Source organism: Panthera leo, chromosome F3 (assembly GCF_018350215.1).
Source record: "Panthera leo isolate Ple1 chromosome F3, P.leo_Ple1_pat1.1, whole genome shotgun sequence".
NCBI lineage: Eukaryota > Metazoa > Chordata > Mammalia > Carnivora > Felidae > Panthera > Panthera leo.
Window position 1 is genome coordinate 33,654,524 of NC_056696.1, and position 22,915 is coordinate 33,677,438.

At 49.1% G+C, this 22,915-nt stretch overlaps 1 protein-coding gene across 3 annotated transcripts in view; it reads right to left on the bottom strand.

The window, feature by feature from the left end:
- The window catches only part of CAMK1G (calcium/calmodulin dependent protein kinase IG), a 29,333-nt gene that overhangs the window by 2,215 nt on the left and 4,203 nt on the right, over positions 1–22,915 (bottom strand). The window contains exons 2-11 of one of the 3 annotated variants that reach the window (XM_042925040.1): positions 21,112–21,207; positions 16,738–16,855; positions 11,285–11,413; positions 8,523–8,597; positions 5,940–6,078; positions 5,176–5,299; positions 3,739–3,814; positions 2,564–2,676; positions 1,721–1,799; positions 125–212 (exon numbers count right to left, since the gene is read on the bottom strand). In XM_042925040.1, coding sequence (XP_042780974.1) covers positions 125–212; positions 1,721–1,799; positions 2,564–2,676; positions 3,739–3,814; positions 5,176–5,299; positions 5,940–6,078; positions 8,523–8,597; positions 11,285–11,413; positions 16,738–16,855; positions 21,112–21,139 — 969 coding nt within the window. In that variant the 5' untranslated portion in view covers positions 21,140–21,207. Of the gene's footprint in view, positions 1–124; positions 213–1,720; positions 1,800–2,563; positions 2,677–3,738; positions 3,815–5,175; positions 5,300–5,939; positions 6,079–8,522; positions 8,598–8,878; positions 8,970–11,284; positions 11,414–16,737; positions 16,856–21,111; positions 21,208–22,915 lie in introns of those variants that run through there. The other 2 variants (XM_042925041.1, XM_042925042.1) reach the window with 2 other exon arrangements.

Genomic DNA, 22,915 nt, shown 5'->3' on the forward strand with positions numbered 1-22,915 from the left:
GAGGGTCCAGGGAGCTCCAGTGTCTGCTAGGAAGCCCCAAGGACAGCCCCTCCACCAGCCCTGCCCCAGCTCAGCCTCCAGTGGCCCAGAAGAGCCTGCTACCTCCCCAGGAAGGGCGACCTACCCTCCACTTGCTCTTGGCAAAGTTCTTCTGGATCTGGAGACTGACTGATGGGTAGATGTCCCGGTGGAGGGCTGTGTTTCCATTGATCCTGTAGATATAGAAGGGACACCTGGCTAGTGGGTGATTATGGGACTCATCCGGGAGCTGGGCAGGGAGCTGTGCATGCAGGTCCCAGTTAAGTTGAGTGAACTCAGAAGAAGAGTGACCCACCGTAGGAATGGGCTGGAACCAGGCTCCTCTGTCCCCCTGGGCAGGTCATTAGGGGGGCAATGCTTTGGCAAAACCAAAATCTTGCTTTACAGCAGGGTCGGCAAACTATGGCCCGTGGGCCAAATCTACCCATTGCCCATTTCTGTAAATAGGTCTCACTAGGACACAGACGTGCCCATTCATTCAGGTATGAGCTATGGCTACTTCCAGGTGATAAGGGCAGACTGAGTAGTTGCCGTATAGACGATATGGCCGGCTAAGCCTAAGATACTGACTCTCCAGCTTTTCACAAACAAGGCTTACCAGCCCCTGTGTCAGAGGGTGCTTGGGTTGTCCCTCTCTGTTAGCTCAAAGCTTTGCTTGGAACCCATCTCCTCCTGGAAGCCTTCTTGAAGGAGGCCACCCAATACAGGCTGCCCTTGCCCTCATCATCCATCTCTGCGTGTTCCTTAGACATTTGCCTTGGGTGCAGTACTTTCTAGGTACTAGGGACACAGAGTAGCAACAGATGTCGCCCTGATCCCTGGGGCTTTCCAGTGTAGGCATGGAGCCTTGTTCCATGCCACGAACTAGAGTCATTCATGTAAGCTGTGTGATTGATAAAGAGAAGTGAGGAGGGGTACCTGGCCTGCAGGAGCCAGGGCATCAGGGAAGGGCAGAAACTGCTCCGGTCCTCAAGGATGCTACATACAAGGCAAGAGGCAGGACATTCTAGGTGGTGAAAATAGTATGACCCCAGGTGTAGGTTGGAAAGAGCTTGGTATATGGGGTAGGGGAGGGCAGCAAGAGAAATGCAACTCTTAGGCCTCTTTGGAACAGAGGAGGTGTGTCGGGAATTGGGGGAAATAAAGTTGGAGGTAAAGGGTCAGGCCAGAATGGGGAAAACCTGAAAAGGCACAGGAATCTAGGCTTGCTGTGGTAGGAAGTGGGGAGCTACTGGGAATCTTGAGCAGGGGTGTCGCATGAGAAAACAAAGTGTTTCAAGACTTCATTTACTCAGTTTACTGATTGGTTGCTTTGTGATTCCTCACAAATCGCCTCACTTGGGATGATTCTCTTAAGGACAGGGCACAGCTGCCTCTTCCTGGTGCCTCTTGCACAGCTGGTACTGAGGGCTGCATCCTAGTACTGATGACAGAGCCTGGTTGCGTCTGTCTCCTGCCCTTGACGAGATGATGCAGCCCCCACGTCTGGGTCAGAACCCACTTCATTAAATGCTGTTTGCATCTCTAGCTGGACCAGATAGACAAGTCTATGCTCCTTGGATGCTGCAAGAGTAAAGAGCTCAGGGCAAGCAAACTCTGGGGATACACCATGTGAATGAGTCATCATGGCATCTGGGGATCCAAAAGGCTAGGGTCCAGACCCCACCCCATCCTCACTCACCAGGGGTGCCTCAAGGCCTTCTCACAGGTGTACCGTTCATTCGGGTCCTTCTCCAGCAAGTGGCAAATAAAATCCTTGGCTAAGGGGAGCAATCAAAGACACAACTAAGGGCCAGATTTCGTGACTGATGGAAATTCACTTCCGGGCTGGTGGGTGGCAATGAATGCATCTTTAGTTAATCTTCCAAAGAGGCAATTTTAAGAGTCTTAAAAGAGAAAAAAAAAATCCAAGCCACCTAACGACAACCCACCATAAACCACCAAAGAGAGGCTCTACGTAGCCTCACCCACACAGCACTGCAGATACATCTCTTATCACGAGGCACCAACGTGCCTGCATGCCACGAGTGTATTCGTTTGCACCATTCAGGGGCAGGCACCCACACGTGGGCACACATGTGAATGCTGCCTTGTCCCAGTGCTGATCTGCACTTAATGGGCCCCACAACATGTAATGATTGCCTTCTCTCCCACATACAGACATTGCATACTCTCAGTCTTGATATCTGAAAGGAAAAACTTGGCCTTGGTTTTGCTGCTCCTGCCTGAAACATTCCCCTGTGCCTCAAGCTGCCCTCCTGGCCCCTCATCTAAACTACCTCCCCTCTTTTACCAGGTATGCTGTGGTTCTGCCTCCAGAAAACAAAAGCCTAAACATTGGATGCAAATAATTTATTTGGCCTTTGAGCCAGATGAAGATTTCTCCACTTTCTCTGGCAGCCTGGTCTATAAGTTTCCCTAGGGACTTTCAAGAGCCAGGACTGGCATCTTTTGTTAAGCTCTTTTCTCTTGGCACCCTCTGCCTTGAGCCTGTCATCTTGTCCTTCACACCTGGTAGCCTTACCTGACTCAGAAATGTCATCCCAGAATGGAGATTCAAATTCATAGTAGCCCTCCTTGATCTTCTCGAAAAGCTTAGACTCAGTTTCTTCATAGAAGGGGGGATACCCACACAACCTGCAGGGAAACACGGAAGGAGGTATGCTGCTAAACAACCCCAGTCTCCCTGAGCCAGCCCCTCCCTTCTGCCCAGCCTCCACTATACACAGGCATGAGCTAAGGATCTCCAATCAGCAGTATGAACAGGTGGATTTGGGAATGATGCAGGCCCCATCGAGTGTTTATGCAGGAGCCGAAGCTTGGAACAGGCAGCCCTGGAAGGCCCCTTTGTGCGTTGTTCCCCCAAACCTCTCACCACCTCTCCTATACCTCCCCTGACACTTAGATGATGTATACAAGATCTTTAAGAGGGATGATAGAATGTCTGCTTGAATGTAAGTTTCCTGAGGGATTATTTAGGCTATTAGCACAGAATAGACAATCAATGAATATTTGTTAAGTAAATGAATGAGTGACAGTAGTTACTCAACATAAGCTTAGGAAATAGAGAACTGAATCCACACTAAGGGGTAAATGACAGGTTATTTTCCTAACAGCAGAGTCTGCTATAGATGAAGAGGAATGGTGGGGAAGGGGTGATGTGTAGGTTAGTAAAGGAGAGCCCAAGAATATGTGAAGAGGAACAATGACCAGATTCATTCGGGCCATCATTTTGCTTTGGGCTGACTTGCCAGGAGAGAAATTTGAGATGTGAACATTGTACCCACTTGACTTCCAAGCTTGGCTTGGCCTCCCCTTTTTCCATTGCTCATTCCATAGAGCGGGACTCAACACATTTATATAGAGTAAATGGGGGTGGGGTGCAGGAACAGAGAGTACCATATGGCTCAACAGTGGGTTCACACTGAGCTCTGTTTTTATAATCTGGTGGAGACCAGGACAGAAACCTTTGGAGCTGTGTGCATGAGTAAGCATGTGTGTGTGTGTGTGTGTGTGTGTGTGTGTGTGTGCGCGCACACACACACACACATGCGTGCAAGCACTCACACATGCACACGTGTACATACACATGCTTTGGAGGTGGATGTTGCTTGAGGAGCTAAAATAGGGGAGGGGAGAAAAAGGATGAGCAGGTTGTGAGATTTCCCAGGAACTGAGCCAATGACAGCTTCTACTCACAATATGTAAGTGATGACGCCAATAGACCAGCAATCCACAGCCTTGCTGTAGGGCTTCTGTGCCAACACTTCCGGAGCTACAACAAACCAAAAGCAGAGTCAGGGCTGGGACAAGAAGAGAGGGCTGAGGGGTGAGGGCTGAAGGTCAGGATGAGGCTTAGAGAAGAGGACTAGGAAAGCTCCTGGGATGGCAGTGTTTCTGTATCACTGAAACTTTTCCTAGGGTGGGGACGGTGTCTCTCCCATCTGACTGAATCTTCCTCCATCAACCTGGAAGGTCCCCATGACAGGGCCTATGACTTTTACATCAGACTGGGAATCTCCAGGGCTACCTTGCCCCATCAGATGTAGGTCTATGTCTCCCCACACAGATGGGTTAGCCCAGGGCTGGGGTTGTGTGTCTGTGTTCTGATGGGGACATCTGCCAAGTAGGAGCAATCTCTCTCCCACTAGACTGGGATCTCCCTGAGGGCAGAAACTGAGTCATCCCTCTTAAAATGAGGAACTCTTAGAGGGCAGGTGATAACTGCTCCATCTGTCTCTGATACCTTCTGAGGGCAAGGCTTAGTTATCCGTATCAGACTGAGAGCTCCATGAGAAAATGAGCCATGTCTTCCTCTGAATGGGAGCAGTAGAGGGCTACTTTCTGTATTTATCCCAGATCCCAGGGATTTGTACTCATTGGGACTCAGTACCTACTAACTGACCTCTCTTTGGGGGTGAGAGCAGATTTCCTCTTAAGTTAGAGTTCTCCTTCCTACTACCATCCTCAACCAGGTGATGAGTGGTGAAGAGGGAAGGGGCAGGAGTGGACATTCTGAGTTTTGGCTTTCTCCCCATGAAGTTTGGGGATGCTTTCACCTGGTAACTTGCCTGCCTTACTTTTTGGGGGGCCTTGAAAGCCTGTTGTTTAGGCAGGAAGTCCCACCTCTGCCAGTTTCCTAGGATGTTTTCTTGGGGATATGTTTGGGTGGGAGCATGCATGCCTGAGTTCCTCAGCTTCAAACTCAACACTATGCCTCTGGGATACCACCAACTGGTGGGTTGTAGTCTCCTGTGGAAGTGGGAAAAAGGAAAAGGGTGGCTAGTGGTCAAACCCTTGGCAATCTAATGATCTCTGGGTTTGTGATCTTGTCTCTGCCCCTGGTTTAGCTGGAGAGACAAAGGCAGGAAGTTAGCCAAAATAATGAGAGGCAAGTATAGGCAGGGGCTGTTGGAAGAGTTCAGGGGTAGGCTGTCTTTAAAGATGTAGGGTTTGGGAGCAGTAGGGGTAGTTCCAGAGATACATGGATTGACCCTAAGCCTCATAATGAATGCTCTCCTGGGATTGCCCCTGAAGTTGAACCCTGTCTCCTTATAACCACCCCTCTCTGTTAAGTAATATCCATGAGGTTGAATGCAGCCAACTGGTTAACCTTCCTCCTGTCCCCAGACTCACCCACATAGCCTGGGGTCCCACAGGCAGTGGACATGACTCCACTCTGTTCCATCTTGGACAGACCAAAGTCTGTGATCATGATCTTAGAATTCTCTTCAGGGGTTAGGTAGAGCAGGTTTTCAGGCTGTGGGAGAAGAGCAATACCATGCAGTGTAGGATATAATCATCTGAAATACATATTTATTTTCCTCCCCTGATAGAGAATTTCTTAGGAAGCTACGCTCTGGGCTCCTGACTTCAAGGACAGGCTCATGTCCCCCAGTTCTTCCCTCCTTCCTCCTAGCTGCAGCTCCCCACCCCATATTGAGCACTCTGTATTTTGCTTATGGCCCTCAGGTTGCTCATCTTTGTAGCCATTAAAGAACTACTCCCTCCCTCTCCTCAGCCCCAAGTACCCTAAGACTGTTTTTTGACGAAATCAAACCATAGTTAATTGTCTCTGACCTTTCTAAAGTCTAGTGTGTGCCTGATGCAATGTTGGCCTCCAATTAGTATTTATTTCTTCTGATTTTGAGTGTGGCTAGGTTCAAGAAACATGTGCATTCTCTTGGTATCCTAATAGGGTGAGGCCTAGGGCAACGTTCAGGAAGAGGCTGAGATGAAAATTAACAATGATTGTTCAGTCATTCAAGATTTGTTTAAGGGATCCAACAAATGATGAGGTTGGTCCAACCCTCTCATTTTACACAGCTTAGGCTGCCCATGACCCATGCAGCTTCCTGAAGGGTCATTCTATTTCCCATTGAGGACTCCCACTCGGGCACCTTCAAGTCTCTGTGGACGATGCCATTCTCGTGGAGGTATTTCACTGCTGACAAGACCTGCTGGATCACCAGGCTGGCATCCTTCTCTGTGTAGACACCCCGCTCCAGGATCCGGTCAAAGAGTTCCCCGCCAGAAACACTGTGGGCATAGGGGCAAGCGCAGGAATCCAGGTCTCATTCCAGGTCAAAGGGACATAAGTGCGTTTACTCTGTAGCTATGAAGACACAGCAGTGGCAGAACGGGTGGGTGCCCACGGCCTAGGTAGGGAGGTCTACCTTAGTTTGAGAATACCTCCTTTGGGTGGTGGAATGGTATCACGAGCGAGTCATTTCTTTGGGCCAACCATTTCCCTCTCCCTAGACACTTCTTTGAAGTGCAAAATGCCCCTCGTTAGAGTTAAGCAAGAAGCCAATAATCCCTTAGTGGACACACACTTAGCTGCCTATTTTCCTGACTTAGGACACAGGGGCCATGATGAAAGAAGAGGTGAAATTGAAATGAGGCAAAACAGGAATGAGGTGTACACGTGACACAAATTGTGCTCGTGTCAGGATTTCTGTCCTCACTGGAAAACTGGGCTAGTGACTGCCGAACTTGTGGGTGGAGTTCTAGTGCTGCTTGGAGACTCCAATGGTAAGGTATCTTAGGATTCAGGGGAGCTTCAGATCCACTCTGCTCCGCATCTCTTGAATGCCATCTACACTATTTTTGCCAAGAAGTTTCTTAGCTCGTCCTGAAACACCTCTGAGGCAGACAACCCACTACCCCTAAGACGGACTGTTGTATCTTTCACTGCCTTCTTAATATTTCTGTATATTACAATGGAACCCACTCCCTGTAGTTTCCACCAGCAGATAGCCCTTCTACCCACTGGGGCCACGCAGAGCAAGAATACCACCCTTTCACGTGGATCTCTTCAAGTATGTGAAGACAGTGAAATGCTCACCTGAGGCCTTCCCTGGGATAAACATTTCATGGGCCAGGGTTTCCAACTCTTTCACAGTCCTTGCCCCCTTGTCACTGTTCCATGACACTGGATGCGGACGTGCACACATCATAGGACCATGCAGTGATGAGGAGAATTTCTCTAATCAAGACGCACACCACCCTACTCCTTTTGTTTCTGTCCTGAAGCTCTGGGCTCTGCCATAGGATCTAGAGGCCCATGAGAAAGATAGTCTCTATGCACAACTAACAATTCCTGACACGGGGTGGCCTGGGTCCTAGAGCTGGCACCCTCATAGGCTTTCCACTCTTCGGTGATATCTGAATCTGCCCGTTTCCCTGCCTCCCCTTAGCTGGCTATCTAAATGTGTGCTAATCCTGTTGAATTGGCCTCATTAAGGTGCCACATGGTCCCTGCTCATTTGTTAATGCTGTTCTGCACCCCTATCCCCAACCTCACTCCCTTGACCACCTGCTCCCTCTATTCACTGGGCCTCAGGTGAGCCTTGGAGTTAATAGGCCTGAATCAACTCGTTAAAGTTTCTGAGGAATCAGCCTGTTAGTCAAAAATATTGCATCTAGCCATAGAGATAGCAGAGTGGTGTGTGTGTGTGTGTGTGTGTGTGTGTGTGTTCTTTATAAATAGAAGTTTCTCTGAGTCCAAGGCTGAGCACTTGTAGGAGCACCGACCAACTCCTACAGCATTCAGTCTCAGACAGGACTCCTATTTATATATGACAATGATGTGGAGACCTTTCTAGAGAGGCACCATTTCTGTCCCACAGATGGACACACACAGTCACAGCCTGTTTTTAACTTTGGATGGATCTCTTTTGAGAAAATCTTTTTTTTTTTTTTATATGTATCAAATTGAAATCTGTGTCGTGTGGTTTCTAATCCCACAGTAATTTTACCCTAGAGTGGCATTAAAGTATTTAACGTTAGTTTGATGGACTGACTGGTCAAAATGGACTCAAGCCGTGGCGCCCGAGAAGGGTTCTGGAGGGTTCCCTGCTATGCCAGTCATTATCCCTTCAACTGTAGCATTGTGGGGAGGGCCAGAAAGTCTGAGGGGAGTGGCTGGGGCACAGGGGGGGATGGATGGGTTGGAGTCACAGCTGCTGCCGGAGTCACTTAGCTGACTTGTAGCAAATACTTTAGGGGCACCTGGATGGCTCAGTCAGTTGAGCATCTGACTTCAGCTCAGCTCATGATCTTGCAGTTCATGGGTTAAAGACCCATGTTGGGCTCTGTGCTGACAGCTCGGAGCCTGGAGCCTGCTTCAGATTCTGTGTCTGTCTCTCTCTCTGCCTCTCCCCTGTTTGCGCTCTGTCTCTCTCTCTCTCTCTCTCAAAAATAAAGAAACGTTAAAAAAATATTTTAACGATCGGTAAGGCTGTCGTGGTACAGACCATCTCAATAATCAGTCCTTGTTCTACCCTTCGGTCTACACAGAACATGTTCATGACCAGAGGCATACTTAACCTGAGAGAAATCTTAGCATTTGAGAGCTTCTTGAACTAATTCTTGATCTCATCTTTTAAATCACCGTACTCCCCTCACCACCGAGCAGCTTCCTCTAGGCCTCCCAGGCCCCCAGAGACGTCTGTAGAGGAAGTGGGTCACCTTTCACTTACAGCTGCATGACCAGGTAGTAGTGAGTGGTGCTCTCATAGATGTCCTCCAGGGTCACGATGTTTTCATGCTTGATCCTGGGGAAAAGGAAGGGTCATGGTACGTGGTTTAGGTGTCCAGACAAAGAATGGACTTTTTTATTTCTGTTAGAGACTTTGATGACAATATTTAGGAAGAGTGGATCCTTGTGAAACCTTCCTAATAAATAGGTGGTCACAAAGAAATCTTGAAGATCCCAGAGTGGTGTTCAGTCTGTATTTTTGAATGGATAATTGATCATTCTGCCTTCAGGGAACCAATATTTTGTGGCTACTCCAGAAATCTCTTTAAACTTTGCCAAAAGAGCAAGTTAAAATACCTGAAGAAGGCCCAGGGAACACCCCAAACTAGATTATTTTACAAAATGGGTATCCAGAAACATCCTTGAAGAAAGTGGACTGCAGCAGAAGAGAATCGGGTTAGTTAAGCCTCCTCATCGGTAACCACGGAAGTAGTGTTGCAAAATTCTTATTCCGGAATATTTTGAGAAGCCGGGAAGATGCTATTTTCTGGGGTCAGTTCTGTGGAATGTCTTTGTTGCTGATAGTAATTCTCAATCAGCGGCTCTTTTGTCCCTGGGGGAATATTTGACAATAACTAGAGACATTTTTTGTTATTGTGCCTGGGGAGGGGGTAAGAGCTACTGGCATCTAACGGACAGAGGCAGGAATGCCGGTAAATATCCCATAATGCACAGTCCACCACCCCACCACCCCAGTAAAGAATTATCTGGTCTAAAATGTCAGTAATGCTGTGTTCAGGGAAATTTGCTCTAGGTTCTCTCTGAATGGGATTACTCAAGGGCCAAGGCAAGCAGAATAATCATACTTGCCGTGGGGCTTGGCTTCCCGGGCAGCAATTCTGTGCATAGGAAGAACCTTTCTAGGAAGTTTGGTTCATGGCTGGGTAGCATAGGGGTTAAGAATTTGGACTCTGAGTCAGTTGGGTTTGAGTTCAGAGCTGGATGAGATACTTATGAAATGGATGACTGGCTGGTTTTCTTAAATCTTCTAAGCCCCACTTTTTTGGTCTGTAAAGTACATCTCTCTCATAGGGTTATATCAGGATTAAAAGAGATAATGCATGCAAAATGCTTAGTATAGTGCCTGGGGAATAGTAAACACATAATAAACAGTATCTATCATCTTTAAGTTTAATTTCTAAAATTAGAGACCAACTGCAGTGGGTACCTGATGGATTCAATTACACTTACAAGTTGACAATACTAACATTAATATATCATTTACTGAACAAATCTTTACCAAGCATCTATGCTGTCAGGGACTGATGATACAATACAACGGTAAGAAAGACCACCATAGTCCTCGCTCTCAATGAGTCCACAGTCCATCTCTGTTCTAATCTCTCTGGAGTCCAAACTGGTATCTCCAGCATCCTCCATGTAGGGATTGGGGGATACACATATTCAGTAGGTTCCAACAAATTTCTTTCTATTTCCTTCAAGCCTACACATCCCTTTTGTTCTCTATCCAAGCAATGACATTACTATCCACCAAATCGCTCAATCTCAGCATCATTTTTAGTACTTTTCTCTTTTCTACTCGAAGCAGTCGATCCCAAGCCCAATCACTCTCTCTCTTGAATCCAGTCTTCTTGCTGCCACATGATCCTGCTATTACCTTTGCTTGTATCCTCATCCATTGTCTAGATTATTGAGAAAGTCTTAAATCCATCTTCCACCATGCTTAAGAGGCATGGCTCTAAAATATAAGTCTGATCATGTGATTCCTTACTAAAAATTCTTTGATGACTTTTCTTTGCCCACAGAAAAAAGTCAACATTCTTTACCATGGTATCCAAGACCCTTTATAATCAGATCTCATTTGATTTCATCTCCTGTCCCTTGATGATCCTTACTCTAAGCTCAGGGGCTTCTAATACCGACTCTTTCCTAACGTCCGTTGCACTTACACAGTTGAGTTTCTGTTACTCTCAGCCTGAATTCCCTTTCTGCATTGCCTCTCCTGTCTCCATTAAATTCTACTCACCTATCAAGGTGCCTCTTCCTTAAAAATGTACCTAATACCCCATACTCATAAAAATGCACATGTAGGCAAAATGGATCTCTATTTTTCAAGCCTTGCCTTCTGCTACTATTGGCTCATGTCTAATGGGATTAGAGTTTGTTATGGGCACCTGTCTCTGCCCAGAAAATGTGAGCTTCTGAGGATAAGGAATTTTGTAGGCCTTATTCTTGTGTTCCTAATGCCTAATACACTTTTGGCATACCATGGGGATTCCACAAGGCTTTTTTGTGTTTGGGTCCTGCTGTAAACAGTTAGATGGTTTGTTAGTGTGGCCTCTACCATGATGGTTGGGGTGCTGAGCCTATATTTGCTTTGGAATAAACTCAAACCAATTTCTAAATCTTCTGCTTCCTTAATTACTGATTCTTCCTGCTATTGGCCCTAGTTGATTTTTGTTCCATTGAGCTAATTATTCTCTGGTCTATGTGCACAAACCAGGTCTGCTATCAGTTGGTTTGCTAGTCAATTTGCTGCCCCCCACAACCACCCCCCAATCAGCAGAAGCACCTGCCTGGCTTAACTTGGCCGATTGATCAAATGGACACATTAATGCAATCAAAGGGAGTAAGTAATGCCTTTGGGTGTGGAAATCCATCTTCGGTCCTACTCAAAGGTAATTTGTGAAGGAAATGTTATGATCTCACAGTTGTACCCAACCAACCCTAAGACCCACTCACTTTTTCAACACGGCAATCTCATTCTCCAGGCTGCTGTCCCGGAAGGCAGGTGACTTCTTGATGCACTTCAGGGCAAAGAGCTTCCCAGTCATCCTTTGCTTCACCAGGAAAACTTCTGAAAAAGCTCCTCTAAGTAGAAGACACCAAGAGTTAAAATTAGTCCTGGCTGGCTAGAGAACATTGTTAGAGGCAAAACCAAAGGGTAGATGAAGGAAGGTGTGGTTGGTAATTGGTTTCCATTGTCACTGTGGGTACCTGAGGAGCTGTACTGAGGGTAGAGCCTATCTTACATCGAGCCCTGTGTCCTTTCTCTTGGGAAAGAAAAGATTCTACTACAGACTCAGGCACTAGATGGATGCTATTTCCCGATTCTGTGATTTGGAAGGGACACCCAGGGACTCCGCTTTGGTTATGGAGAGATTTCTCCATTTGGCCAACCCAGTAAAGAGCGGCCACCGCAGAGTCAATTTACTTGCCTTCTTCCAGCATGTTGAAGCGTGGCACACTGGAATGGCAGCTGGAGGTAGCACTGGGAACAGGGCTCAGGCAGTGATGGAACAAAACTCCCCTCTCAGTTTTAGATGGTGATAATTATCTTGAGCCAATTACCAAAGGCTAAGGGGGCTGAGAACCCTCTCATTCAGTAGGATCTATGAGAATGAAAGACAGAACCCAGCAGCTCTGGAAAGGTTTTCTGAAGAAGGAGAGGTTAGAACCCAATGGAAACACAGGGTAGGATTCCAAATTATAGCTTTCTCGTTTTGAAGGGGGTTCTCTGGAGACCAGGCTATTGAATAGCAGTTAGCTAGCCATGGATGTTGGAGCCCAAGTGCCCAGGTGAGAACCTCAGCTTTTTGGGTGACAAGTTACTTAACTACCCAGTTTCTTTACCTGAAAAGTGGGAGTGTCAATAGTATCTGATTCAGAGTTGTTTAGAAGATGAAATGAATTAACATACGTAAAGTGCTTACAAGCATTCCTGACATCTGTTAAATTACATGTGTCAGACACTATTATTGTTATTACTATTATTAGTTGAATACCATTAGGGAGAACACCTGGTAGTAACAAGAGGCAATAGGGTTTAAGTGAGGAAACAGCTGAGCCATCGCGTCCCCTGCCATCTGGGGATTTTAGACTCGGGGCCCAATAGCAGTCAAGCTCGTGTAATGGCTTTGAGGATCTGCATTAGGAAATACTTGGTGTGGGGCGCTTGGCTGGCTCAGTGTGTTAAGTGTCCGACTCGGGTCGTGATCTCACGGTTCAATTCGCGAGTTCGAGCTTCGTGAGTTTGAGCCCCGTATAGGGCTCCGCACTGACAACGTAGAGCCTGCCTGGGATTCTCCGTCCGCTTTTCCCCGCTCACACTCTCTCATGCTTTTTCCCTCCCTCTCAAAATAAATAGCATTTAAAAAAAGAAAGAAACTACTTAGTGTTTCCTGGGTCTGAGTTTCCTGTTTCCCCCAGCTGCACTTGGAATGAATTAATCAGAGCCTTCAGAGCTTGCTCCATTCATTCATTCGTTCATTCACTCATCCCTTCAATCAAGATTTATTGAGCACCTACTGAGTCAGACACTGGAGATAAAAAAGGTAAGTGTTTCTGTTCTTAGGAAGCCTGCAGACTAGTGAAGAACGCAGACAAATGAGCAATTAACATTGGATTTGAAAGATGTTATTAGACATTCAATGAATGCTTGATTATCTGACAGAACAGATAATCCGCGTGTTAGTTAGGCGCTTGGATTAGTATCGGTCTTGAGAGTCTAGTGTGAGAGATGGACACATACAAACGAGCAGGGGTTATCATGAGACCACCGAGAGCGAACATTTAAGACAGGGCCTCCGCTCTGGCTGGGCAGGATGCATGGCACACAACTCCAACACATGCCAGTCACCTTGGAACCGCTGTATATTTTCGTCCAATAATTATTACAACACTTTCCCCCCCAGCAGCTAGCAGGCTAGAAAACAAGGGCACCTTTTTCTAACGTGCACGCAGCGATCGCTTGGAGTAGCTAAGGAGCCCGTCATCCGTGGCCCTCTGACTTAACATCCTGAACTCAGTTTTCAGGGATGAATGAGAGTTAGCCCAGCGAAAAGGTGGAAGTGATGTCTCAGGAGGGGGTGACAAAGAGGTAGAAGAAACAGCATGGAGGCGCAGGACAGCAGGTAGGATGGGGCTGCCAGGGTCCAGCACCATCTGCGAAGTACGACGCAGGGAATACGGGCACACGAGTGGGCACGAGTGCCAAGTCCTCCACCCGGTTGCATACGGAAAATGCTCAATAAACGTGTGATGGCTGGATGGGTGGAAGGAGGGAGGAGGGAGAGGTTTGGACTGGGATTAGCTGTGTGTTCTACTCCTCTTTAGATCCCACTTTCCCTGTTATAAAATGAGAGAGTTGAACCACGTGGCCTTCAAGATTCCTTCCAGCTATGACCTTCCGGGACCCAATTTCAGAGTTCTCCCTTTCGCCTGTACGTGGGTGGTACAGCTGACTTCAAAGCCGATATCCACTCTGGGTTCTCTTGTGGAATGAGGTCAATTCCAGCCTTCCTTGCGGGGGGGCGGGGGGGGGGCATTTACATTGCAGTGTATGCAAATGGCGCCTCCTAGGGTTGTGCAGTGTGGTGGCAATTTGAGACGGTGTTACTGCTCTTCTGCCTCAGGCTGCTTTGTACACTGTGTGTGTGTGTGTGTGTGTGTGTGCGCGCGCGCGCGCGTGCGTGGTGTGTGTGTGTGTGTGCGTGTGTGTGTGCGTGTGATAAGTATGGCCGGGCAGTGAAGAGGGATTACAAGACTTAATTGTGCTATCTGTCAGAGTGGGGAGCAGAGAGCTAGTTCTGAGCCATTCAGGTTGCTGCGGTCAGAAGGCAAGACGGGCAGAGGCTTCAGAGCCAGGATTACTTTGCTGCAGTAGAACTTGGTCTGTGTTTCCTGCTCTGAACAGCTCTCTCCGCTTGCTGGAAGACTCATTGATGGGGGAAGTGGGGGAGGACCAAGGAGATGTCTCTTCTTGGGCAGTGAAAGGAGGAGGACCGGGGCCTGGTGACATTTCCCCTGCTATGGACTAGCTTTGCCCATCGTCCATAAGGCTACCCTAGGGCCCTGGAATTGTGGGTGATCTCTGGGCAGATTTAGCAAAAGCCTTCTCTACTGGTGGGTTGTTCCAGAAGAGCTGAGGGCTAGAGACAAGAGGCATTCTTCAAGATTCCAGTACATCCTGCTCAGAGGAGTCTGCCCCACCCACTCCTCCCTTCCCCTCAGCATCTCACCTTGGTAACTGCATGGGGTCTGCAGCTTGGGGCTGCCTGTCCCCCTCCTGGGCACTTCAGGGGTGCCTTCTCTTTAGCTTTTGTTCAGCCCCAACTGCGGCAACAGCTGTGACTTGCCCCCTCTCTGGTCCCCGAGTTCCCCAGATCAGTGCGGGGCTGGATATATTACAGCCATCAGAAGCACTTAAAATACAGATTACTGACTACTCAGTCCTATCTCCGCAAACCCCAGTGCGGTAGGTCTGGGACCAGGAGTCTGTAGTTTTCAAAACTTACCTATGCTAAAATGATAGTGGGAAGTTATTACTGATTTTCTTGAGTGTCGCAATGCTATTGTGGATACAGATGAAAATGCCTTTATTTTTAGGGATGCAGACAGAAGGATTCAAAGGTAACATGTCATGAAGTGTGCAACTGCTGACAAATTGTCCAGGGAAATCAGTGCATGTGTGTGTGTGTGTGTGTGTGTGTGTGTGTGTGTGTGAAAGAGAGAGAGAGAGAGAGAGAGAGAAAGAGATGAAAGTTTGTAAAACAAATATAGTGAAGTGTTAACAGCTGTTGAATTGTGGTGTATATTGAGGTGGTGTATATATTTGTTGTTCACTGTATTATTATTTCATTTTTCAAAAAATTTAGTTATTTTCACAGCTAAAAGTTAGAGGGAAAGGGGACACCTGGGTGGCTCAGTTGAGCAACGGACTCTTCATTTGGGCTCAGGGCATGATCTCACTATGGTGATATCGAGCACTGTGCTGAGTGTGGAGCCTGCTTGGGATTCTCTCCCTCCCTTTCCCTCTGCCCCTCCCCCCCTCTCTAGCACCTACTCTCTCTCTCGAAATAAATAAATCAACTTAAAAAAATAGTCAAGAAAAAGTTAGAGGGGTAGGCTCCCCTGGTGACTCTACTGTCCCCCTAGACTTCACTGAGTTCCGTCTTCTAACAGACCCACAGCACAAGTCTGAGCAAACAGTGAATAAGCCCTTGCCAACCTGGGCATCCTTCTCCCTCCTTCTCTTGATTTTCGGGATGCTTGGCAAATCATTTCTGATTCATGCATGAGTCTCGTCCCTCTCTCCTGCCAAAAATCCCCTCTCTAGCCACCCCCGTCTTGGCAAAGGTCCTTGATGGAAGGCCAAGGCTCTGATGACCAGCGCCACCCCCGAGATCCTCCTGCGTGCGCAGAGTCCCACGCTGGCCTGGGCAGGGAGAGCTCAGGGACCTCCTGTCCAGGCCAGGCCTGGCTCCTCTCCGTCTACAGTGAGAGTGTGGGCAGCTGTCATTGCCCGAGGTCAAGCCTCCCAGCCAAGGCCGACGGAACTAAACTCAGCCCGAGTTGGCTAAAGGGAAAGCTTGCTTGAATGGACAGCCTACTAACTGCCCCTCACTTCCTGGGGCCCAATTAGCCCAGACCAATTAGCAGGCCAGCTAGGGTCCTGGGGCTACGGAGCTGGTGGCCCGGAGCCCCTGGCAGCCTGCGTCACAGCCTGCACCCTCCCCGGGGGGGTGGGGGGGGTGGGGGTGGGGGAGAGGCAGGACTGAGCAGAGTGTCAGCTCCAGACAGGCTGTCTCTGTTCCTCCAGCCGTGTAATCGTTGTCAAAGGGCAGGCACAGACACTCCAGAGGCGGGTAGGAGTTTGGGCTACGGCATGACTTTATTTTTCCAACACAGCACTTAAGCTACAGTGCAGAGTCGATGGGGAGCTGACTCCAGTATGTGTACCCATCCACTCTCTGGGGCCCAGAAGCCCCTTCTCCTCTGTCTACAGTACACAGCGGGGCTGGGTGACCTGTTCACTGCCAGGGGGAAATGAAGAAGCTGGATGAGGAGGCCCAGGAAAGTTCTAGGGTCACTGAATCTCCACAAGTGCTCCAGAATCCCGCTTTCCTGCCAAGTTGTCCCGGATCTAGAAGTAGGGCAGGGATCCCTGGGGGTGGGCCAGGACGAGGAGCCCAGGGAAAGGGCTGGGATTCCCTGCGGGTCCCAGTGTATGAAACCGTCCTCCGTTCTACCCCACGGTGACTTCCCCTACCCCACCTCCTCCCTGCGAGCTGCTGGGCTGATTTCCCAGGGGCCTCAGTCCCAGCTTGTCAGCTGCAGCTGGCCCAGAACAACTCTTTCCGGGTCCCCCCAGCGCGCAGCCCTGCCACCCGCCAGCTCTCAGCTCCCGCACTCACGATCCCAGCACTTCCATGAAGATGAAGGTTTTCCGGATGTTGGTGGTCTGTTTCTTCCAGGAGCTGGAGTCTTCTTCCTTTCGACCCATCGCCTCCAGAGTTGAAGCTTTCGGGGATGCTTTGAGGAAGGGGAGGAAGAGTCTGATCAGCTAAAATTTCTTAGACAGAAGTTGCAAAAAGAATCGAAAACACCTCTGTCACATAATAGCTAGAAAGAAGGATAAGGAGCAAACCCTGGATAATTGGCAAAAACAAGACCATTCTCTCCGCTTGCTTGTTAAAATGGCTCCAAAAAATACGTTGCACGTCTACTGCATGCCCATTGTACTTCCTACCGCCCAAGGAGGGGAGGGTCTCGGAGTGCAAAGTCCACTTTGTACATATGTGTTTAAGGGCAGTAACACACACACGTAGGGATTCACACATGAATATCCACCCTGGGGGGGAATCTGAGCTGTGCGGAGGGGTTTCCTGCGTTTCCTGGTGATGGCCAAGGTGTTTATTCAAACCACAGGGTCAGCCCGACTTCCCTTCTGTTGTCACACGTTGTATCAGGTAGGCCACGTCTCCAAGTCATTCCGACCCCCACCTCTCTTCTACCTGTTCTGGGCTAAATGAATGTTGGATGAAGGAACACTGTTTCCTCCCAAACGCCCACAACATTGGTACTGTGCTGGGAAAGTCGTTATTCATTAAAATCTGAACTAAATCTTGTCCTAACCTTGTATCGGGGTTCCAGAGTTACCACCTTCATTCACCTGAGGCAGCACCTATGATGTGCCAGGTGCTGGCTCCATACAGATGGTGGCTCTGTCCTCTGGGGACTCGCAGGCTAGAGGAGGCATACGATGAGCAGGGAGGGTACCACGTACGCGGTGACAAAGTGCAGGAGAGCCAGGAAAGAATAAAACCTAGGCTTGCAAGAGGGACAAACAGGGACAGTCATCTTTAGATAAAGTCAGGGGAAGGCCTACGTAGCAGGTCATATTTAAGCTGAGATCAGAAGTTTGTGAGGGAGCCTGCCAAGCACAGGGTGTGTACGAAGGAGCATTTCGGCAGAAGATATCAAACACGGGAGCCCCAGATGGGGGCCAGGCAAGAACCACCTGAAGGGATGGAAGGGACAGGGTGTCTGGAGCAGGGGGATCTCTGCATGACACGGGGGCGATGAGTGGGCAAGGGGAGGCGGGCAGGGGACAGACCATGTGTAAAGCCTTATAGGTCCTGCTAAAGATGCTGGGCTTTTCTTCTAAGGGAGACCACAAGACATTGGAGGATTTTTAGCAGGGAGTTAAGTTGCACGTTGACTTTAGAGCTCACTCTGGCTGCTCTGTCGAGAATGGGGTGGAGGGAGTAAGAGTCAATATATGGAAAATGGTGGGGGACAGAAGTCCAGGACAGAAATGACGGTGGCTTGGATCACAGTGGAAATGAGGGAGAGAGAAGGGGTGGACTTGGGATACATTCTGGGTTTCCGATTATGTGCGATACCAGGTGATGTGACTACAGAGCAGGGAGAGTCTAGGCTGGCTGCCATGTTTCTGGTAGGGGTATCGGGGTGACGGTGCCCCTAGTGAGGCAGTGAATACTAGAGAGAAGCGTGTTCTTGGGGTGGCTGGGTTGGGGGGGATCTCCGTGCCTTTGGGCGCTCTGCCCTAGTTGGTCTATTACAGACAGATATTCGTGTCTGGAGCGGTGGGTGAACCCCATTTCTGCCAACACTCTTTCCCCCATACTCCTTGGGCCTAAGAAGTAGGAAAATATGTCTAATGGTCGCATCTCTTAGGCAATACCCCTCCTTCCCCATTGAAACAAATGCCTGTAGACTCTATGGGGTCTTCTATTAGCCTCAGGACAAAGGGAAAGTTGGTGCCTTCCTACATGGACATGAGGTAAAGAACAGAGGTTTGGATGTCAACCTGAGTTCGGATTCTACTGCTGCCAGTTACTACTTAAATGGCCTTAGGCAAGCTACTAACCTCTTTGAGTTTATTAACTCATCTGTAAAATGGGACAAAGCCCATCACGGTTATGGTGAAGGTTAAATGGAATTGTGTACACAGAGACTTAGCACATTGTCTCACATATACTAAACAGTTGGAATAGAGATAGTATTTGGGGGATGCTAAATCGATGTCTCTTCATTCCTGGTAATCCCCATCTGGAGGAGGACTCGTGTCCTAAAATAGGTTCTATAGTATAGAGAGGAACCACTTCTGCCATTCAGACACAAGTGTGAGACTTAAGCCCCTGAGGATACGAAGAATGTGGCAAAAGAGAAGGCCCTGCTAGAGAGGAAGAGGTGTGGAAATGACCGACAGTTTTGTCTCAAGTGGATCCAGGGAAGGAGAGGGGGGGAGATGGGTGTAGTTGCCGGAAGCACACATCTCTGCGTTCACCTTCCTGGAGTTGAACCCCATCCGGGCCTGGGAGAGATAGGTGACACAGATGGGTGGGCTTCCCAGGCCCCTGCTGGTGGGAAGCTATAAGTGTAGGAGGAGTTTCCACTGCAACCACCTTTAACAGGGCGGGAAGTAATCACGGGGCAGGCCTAGAGGGAGAAGGTGAGTGAGACAGGGTGGCATGACCCGCTGGGACTCCAGAAGTCTCCCCGGGCCTGTGGGGGGCTGGGGCCAGCTTGTTCCAGATCATGACGGCCGACAAAGGGTGTCTCCCTAGCCCTGTGTTTGGTGATGTCATGTTGTTAGCTTGAAATTAGCCACAGTGGGAGTGCTTACACCTGGACACAGGCAAATGCTACAATCAGGGCTTCTTCCCCACTCATCCCCTACCTTCTAGAACCAGTCCTTAAACAGACATGTCATCTCACTTCTGCCCCTGGCCCTGGTGAAGGGACACAGAGCTGCTAGAGGGCCTGTCACCTGGGGTCCAGAAGAAGAGACAGGCTTAACCAGGGCTTCTCAGGTGGAAGCAAATGGCTGGGAGCTGGGCCTTTAGTAGAGGGTGTCAGCACGGTGCCCGGTGGGCCAGATGGGACCAGTCACACTAAAGAGGTCAACAGTCATCTTCTGGTGAGATCCCAGAGAACTAGGATCTGAGGTCCCTGATGAGTCTGAGGCCCCTTTCTCCTATCTACAAGCAAGATCAAGTAAGCACCTTATAACACAAAATGCCCCCTTGAACCAGAGTAAGAGGCGGCGAGGCCATCTCAAGGCTGCTCAAGGCTGTGTGTTTTCCTGGAAGAAACTGAGTTAGCTAAATGAGACTCCGTTGAACCTGAGATGCTATAATGAACACATTCAAATTTAAAGTTCCCCATTTCCCGTTTTTGCTGCCTGGTGAGAGTGGGGGTTCATGAGAAGGATTTTACGGGAAATAAAGACGCTACATTTTCTTCGCACATTTCAGTATTGTGTGTAAATTTGCAACCTGGCTGCATACTAGTTGGTGGCTGTTATTATGAGAATGCGTGTGAGAAGTGTTATGAAATCCTTAGCATTTGGAAATTCCAGTGTGGATCTGGTGGTTTGTGCTTGTATCTTCAGGACCATTTGTGGACTTGCTCCTCTTGGGAGGGGGGCAGCCCTGAGGGACCACAGCAGTTCAGGGCTCCAGGCACTAGCTGGGGGGTGGGGGGCCTCACCAGCCCTGCAGTGGTGGCCTGACCCTTGATTTGGAGGGCACGGTCCGCAAAGCAGAGAGATAAATGAACCCTGACTGGCAGACTGCTTTAGGGAAGATGAAATATTAGAATAGAGGGCTATCTTTAGCCAGATACCATTCTGCAGATTCTTAGCCCCAAATCTGGCAGCTTCCACTTATCAGACTGGTTGGCATCTGGGCTCGGACCAAGTGCTTCTTATTGTATACACTGCAGCTGGGAAGTCTTGAAGAATGTAAGGGGTGAGGGCAAAGGGGTGGACGTTAAAAGGAGCCATATCAAGAGGGTCAGTCTGTTTGTCTCCCTCTCTGTCTCTCTCCCCTCCACAGACCCGCAGGGCTGGGGGCGGGGTGCTGCTTTTCCAGGTAAGGAGCCAATCAAGAATCTTCTTTGCAGCTCGGGGACCATCAGCTGGGCGTTCATGACTCCCCCTGCTGGAGCCCCGTGGAATGACGGCCCGCCCTCAGGGAGGCTCCCCCAACCACCTCACTAGCAGATCTGTACTCCCTGTTCCCTCTCTCCCATCTCTCTTAAATAGCTTAAAAACATAGTATTCTTAGCTAAGCCAGGCTATGAGAAAACATCTTTCCCGCCCACCCTCCTCCCATACACTCAATCCCAACAATTTAGTTCCATCTTCAGAGCAACGTGGAAAACTCGGGGGCCCGCATCTGAAACCCCCGGTCGTTCCCGCCCCTCCCGGACCTCAGAGAAGTCCCCAGGCCCCGTGCCCCGCGCGGTGAAGGTCTAACCTTGGGCTCCTAGAGGGGCAGCCCACATTGTTTCCGCGTCCTGCTTCTTTCCGTTGAAGTCCTCCCCCTTCTCCCCTGACTCCTGTAATCTAGGTTCTTTCAGAGGAAAAGAAAACACATACTGAGAAGGTTGAAGCCCCAATATTGCTGTTATTTGTTCCCAAAGCACTTGCACCTCTCTCTTTTGGGCCAAGACTTTCACTGGGCTTCAAAGCTCAGGAACAGCCACTGCAGGGTTACAGCTGATTTCCCACGTGTAGCTGGGGGTCGCGGTGGGGGTTGGCATCCGTGACCCCCCACTCCCTCAACAGGGCAAGACCCTCAGGGATATTTTGCAAAAATGACTCCAGGCAAAGGAAACAACCTTACTCATGGGGCCATCTTTGAATTGTGAGGGTAACATGTCTTCAATCAACAAGCGTTTATTGAGTACCTCCTGCGTACCTAGGGCACTAAACACGGACATTTCTATGATAGGAAGCTACCTTTAAAAGTTCTTCCGATCAAGGTGGAAAGACCAAGCCTAGGTATGTACATAAGCAACTAAAAACACGGACCAGTCCAGGGGAGCGGCAAATGAATGCACACACTGCTCATTGCTCGGAGCCAAAGCAGTTCAGAGGTCAGCTGCAGATTGACGGCGGACGTGTGAAAGTCCCTCACCAGGCTGTGAGTGCTTCCAGGGCAGGGGACGTGTGTTCCTCAACTGGAATCCCTAATGCCTAGTACTGAGCCTGGCATACACCAAGGTCCAGCATGCATTTGATACGCGATTTAGTGAAGAGGAGAGCCCAGGTGGGTTGATCAGGGAGTTGGACTTAAAATGGCTTAGTGCAAGGTGGGAAGACAGATTCCTTACCTTGCTCTAGAAACAGACCTTCAGCAAGAAGACCTGTACTTGGGGAAGAAAAGGCAGTAGGGCCTCCTCTCCAAAGTTCTCTCAGCGAGGCTCCATTTAGGACATTGCAGCAAGACCTACGACAATCTGAAACTCCTGTTTCTTTGTGTGAGGTCGTATCCTCACTAGAAAGTAACTCCATGTGGACCAGACCTTGCCCATCTCCTTGTCTCCCCTGGGCCTAGCGCAGCGCCTGGCTCCTAGGTCGTGCTCACTCGTAGTTTTTTCAGATGGTCTTCCTGGTCTGTTGGGGGACACAGCTGGGGAGGAGCTTGCAGAGGGAAAAGTTCTTCCTAAAGGGTAGCCCTGGGCTGGATGCCGCCTCTGAATGCAGCCCTTTCTGGTGCTTCTGGGGACAGGCTATGTGATCCGTGGTGGCATCCAGCCTGGCTGTTTATGAGGTGCTGGTGAGAGATGCTCGGGCTATGAGCACAGGAGGCAGGTGCCCTTCTCATGCTTCCTTCATGGAGCATCACTGCCCTTCTCTCCTTCCCATGCTCCATTTGGTCACAGGAACAACACTAGCACCAGACAGAACTCTAAGGCAGATGAGGCTTATTTTCAATGACCTCCTCATTGCCATCACCAATCCCCAAAGATGCCAGGCATTCAATTCAATTCAATTCAATTCAATTCAATTCAATTCAATTCAATTCAATTCCATGTGTTTCCCAAAGCCACAGTAGGGTTCCTAAAGTGGACAGGAGCAACCTAGAGGAGATGGGGACAGGGAAGGAGGGGATCTTGGAGCAGCATGTCTGTAGCCTTCAACCCACAGATAACGGCTCTCAACTCTACCTAGGGGAAGAGTCACTGTACCTTTGCTTATGCTCTCACTTGGGGCTTCTGAGCAAGCAGGTATAAGTCACTCTGGGGCATGGTGAGGCATGTGTGGCTCTTTTACTG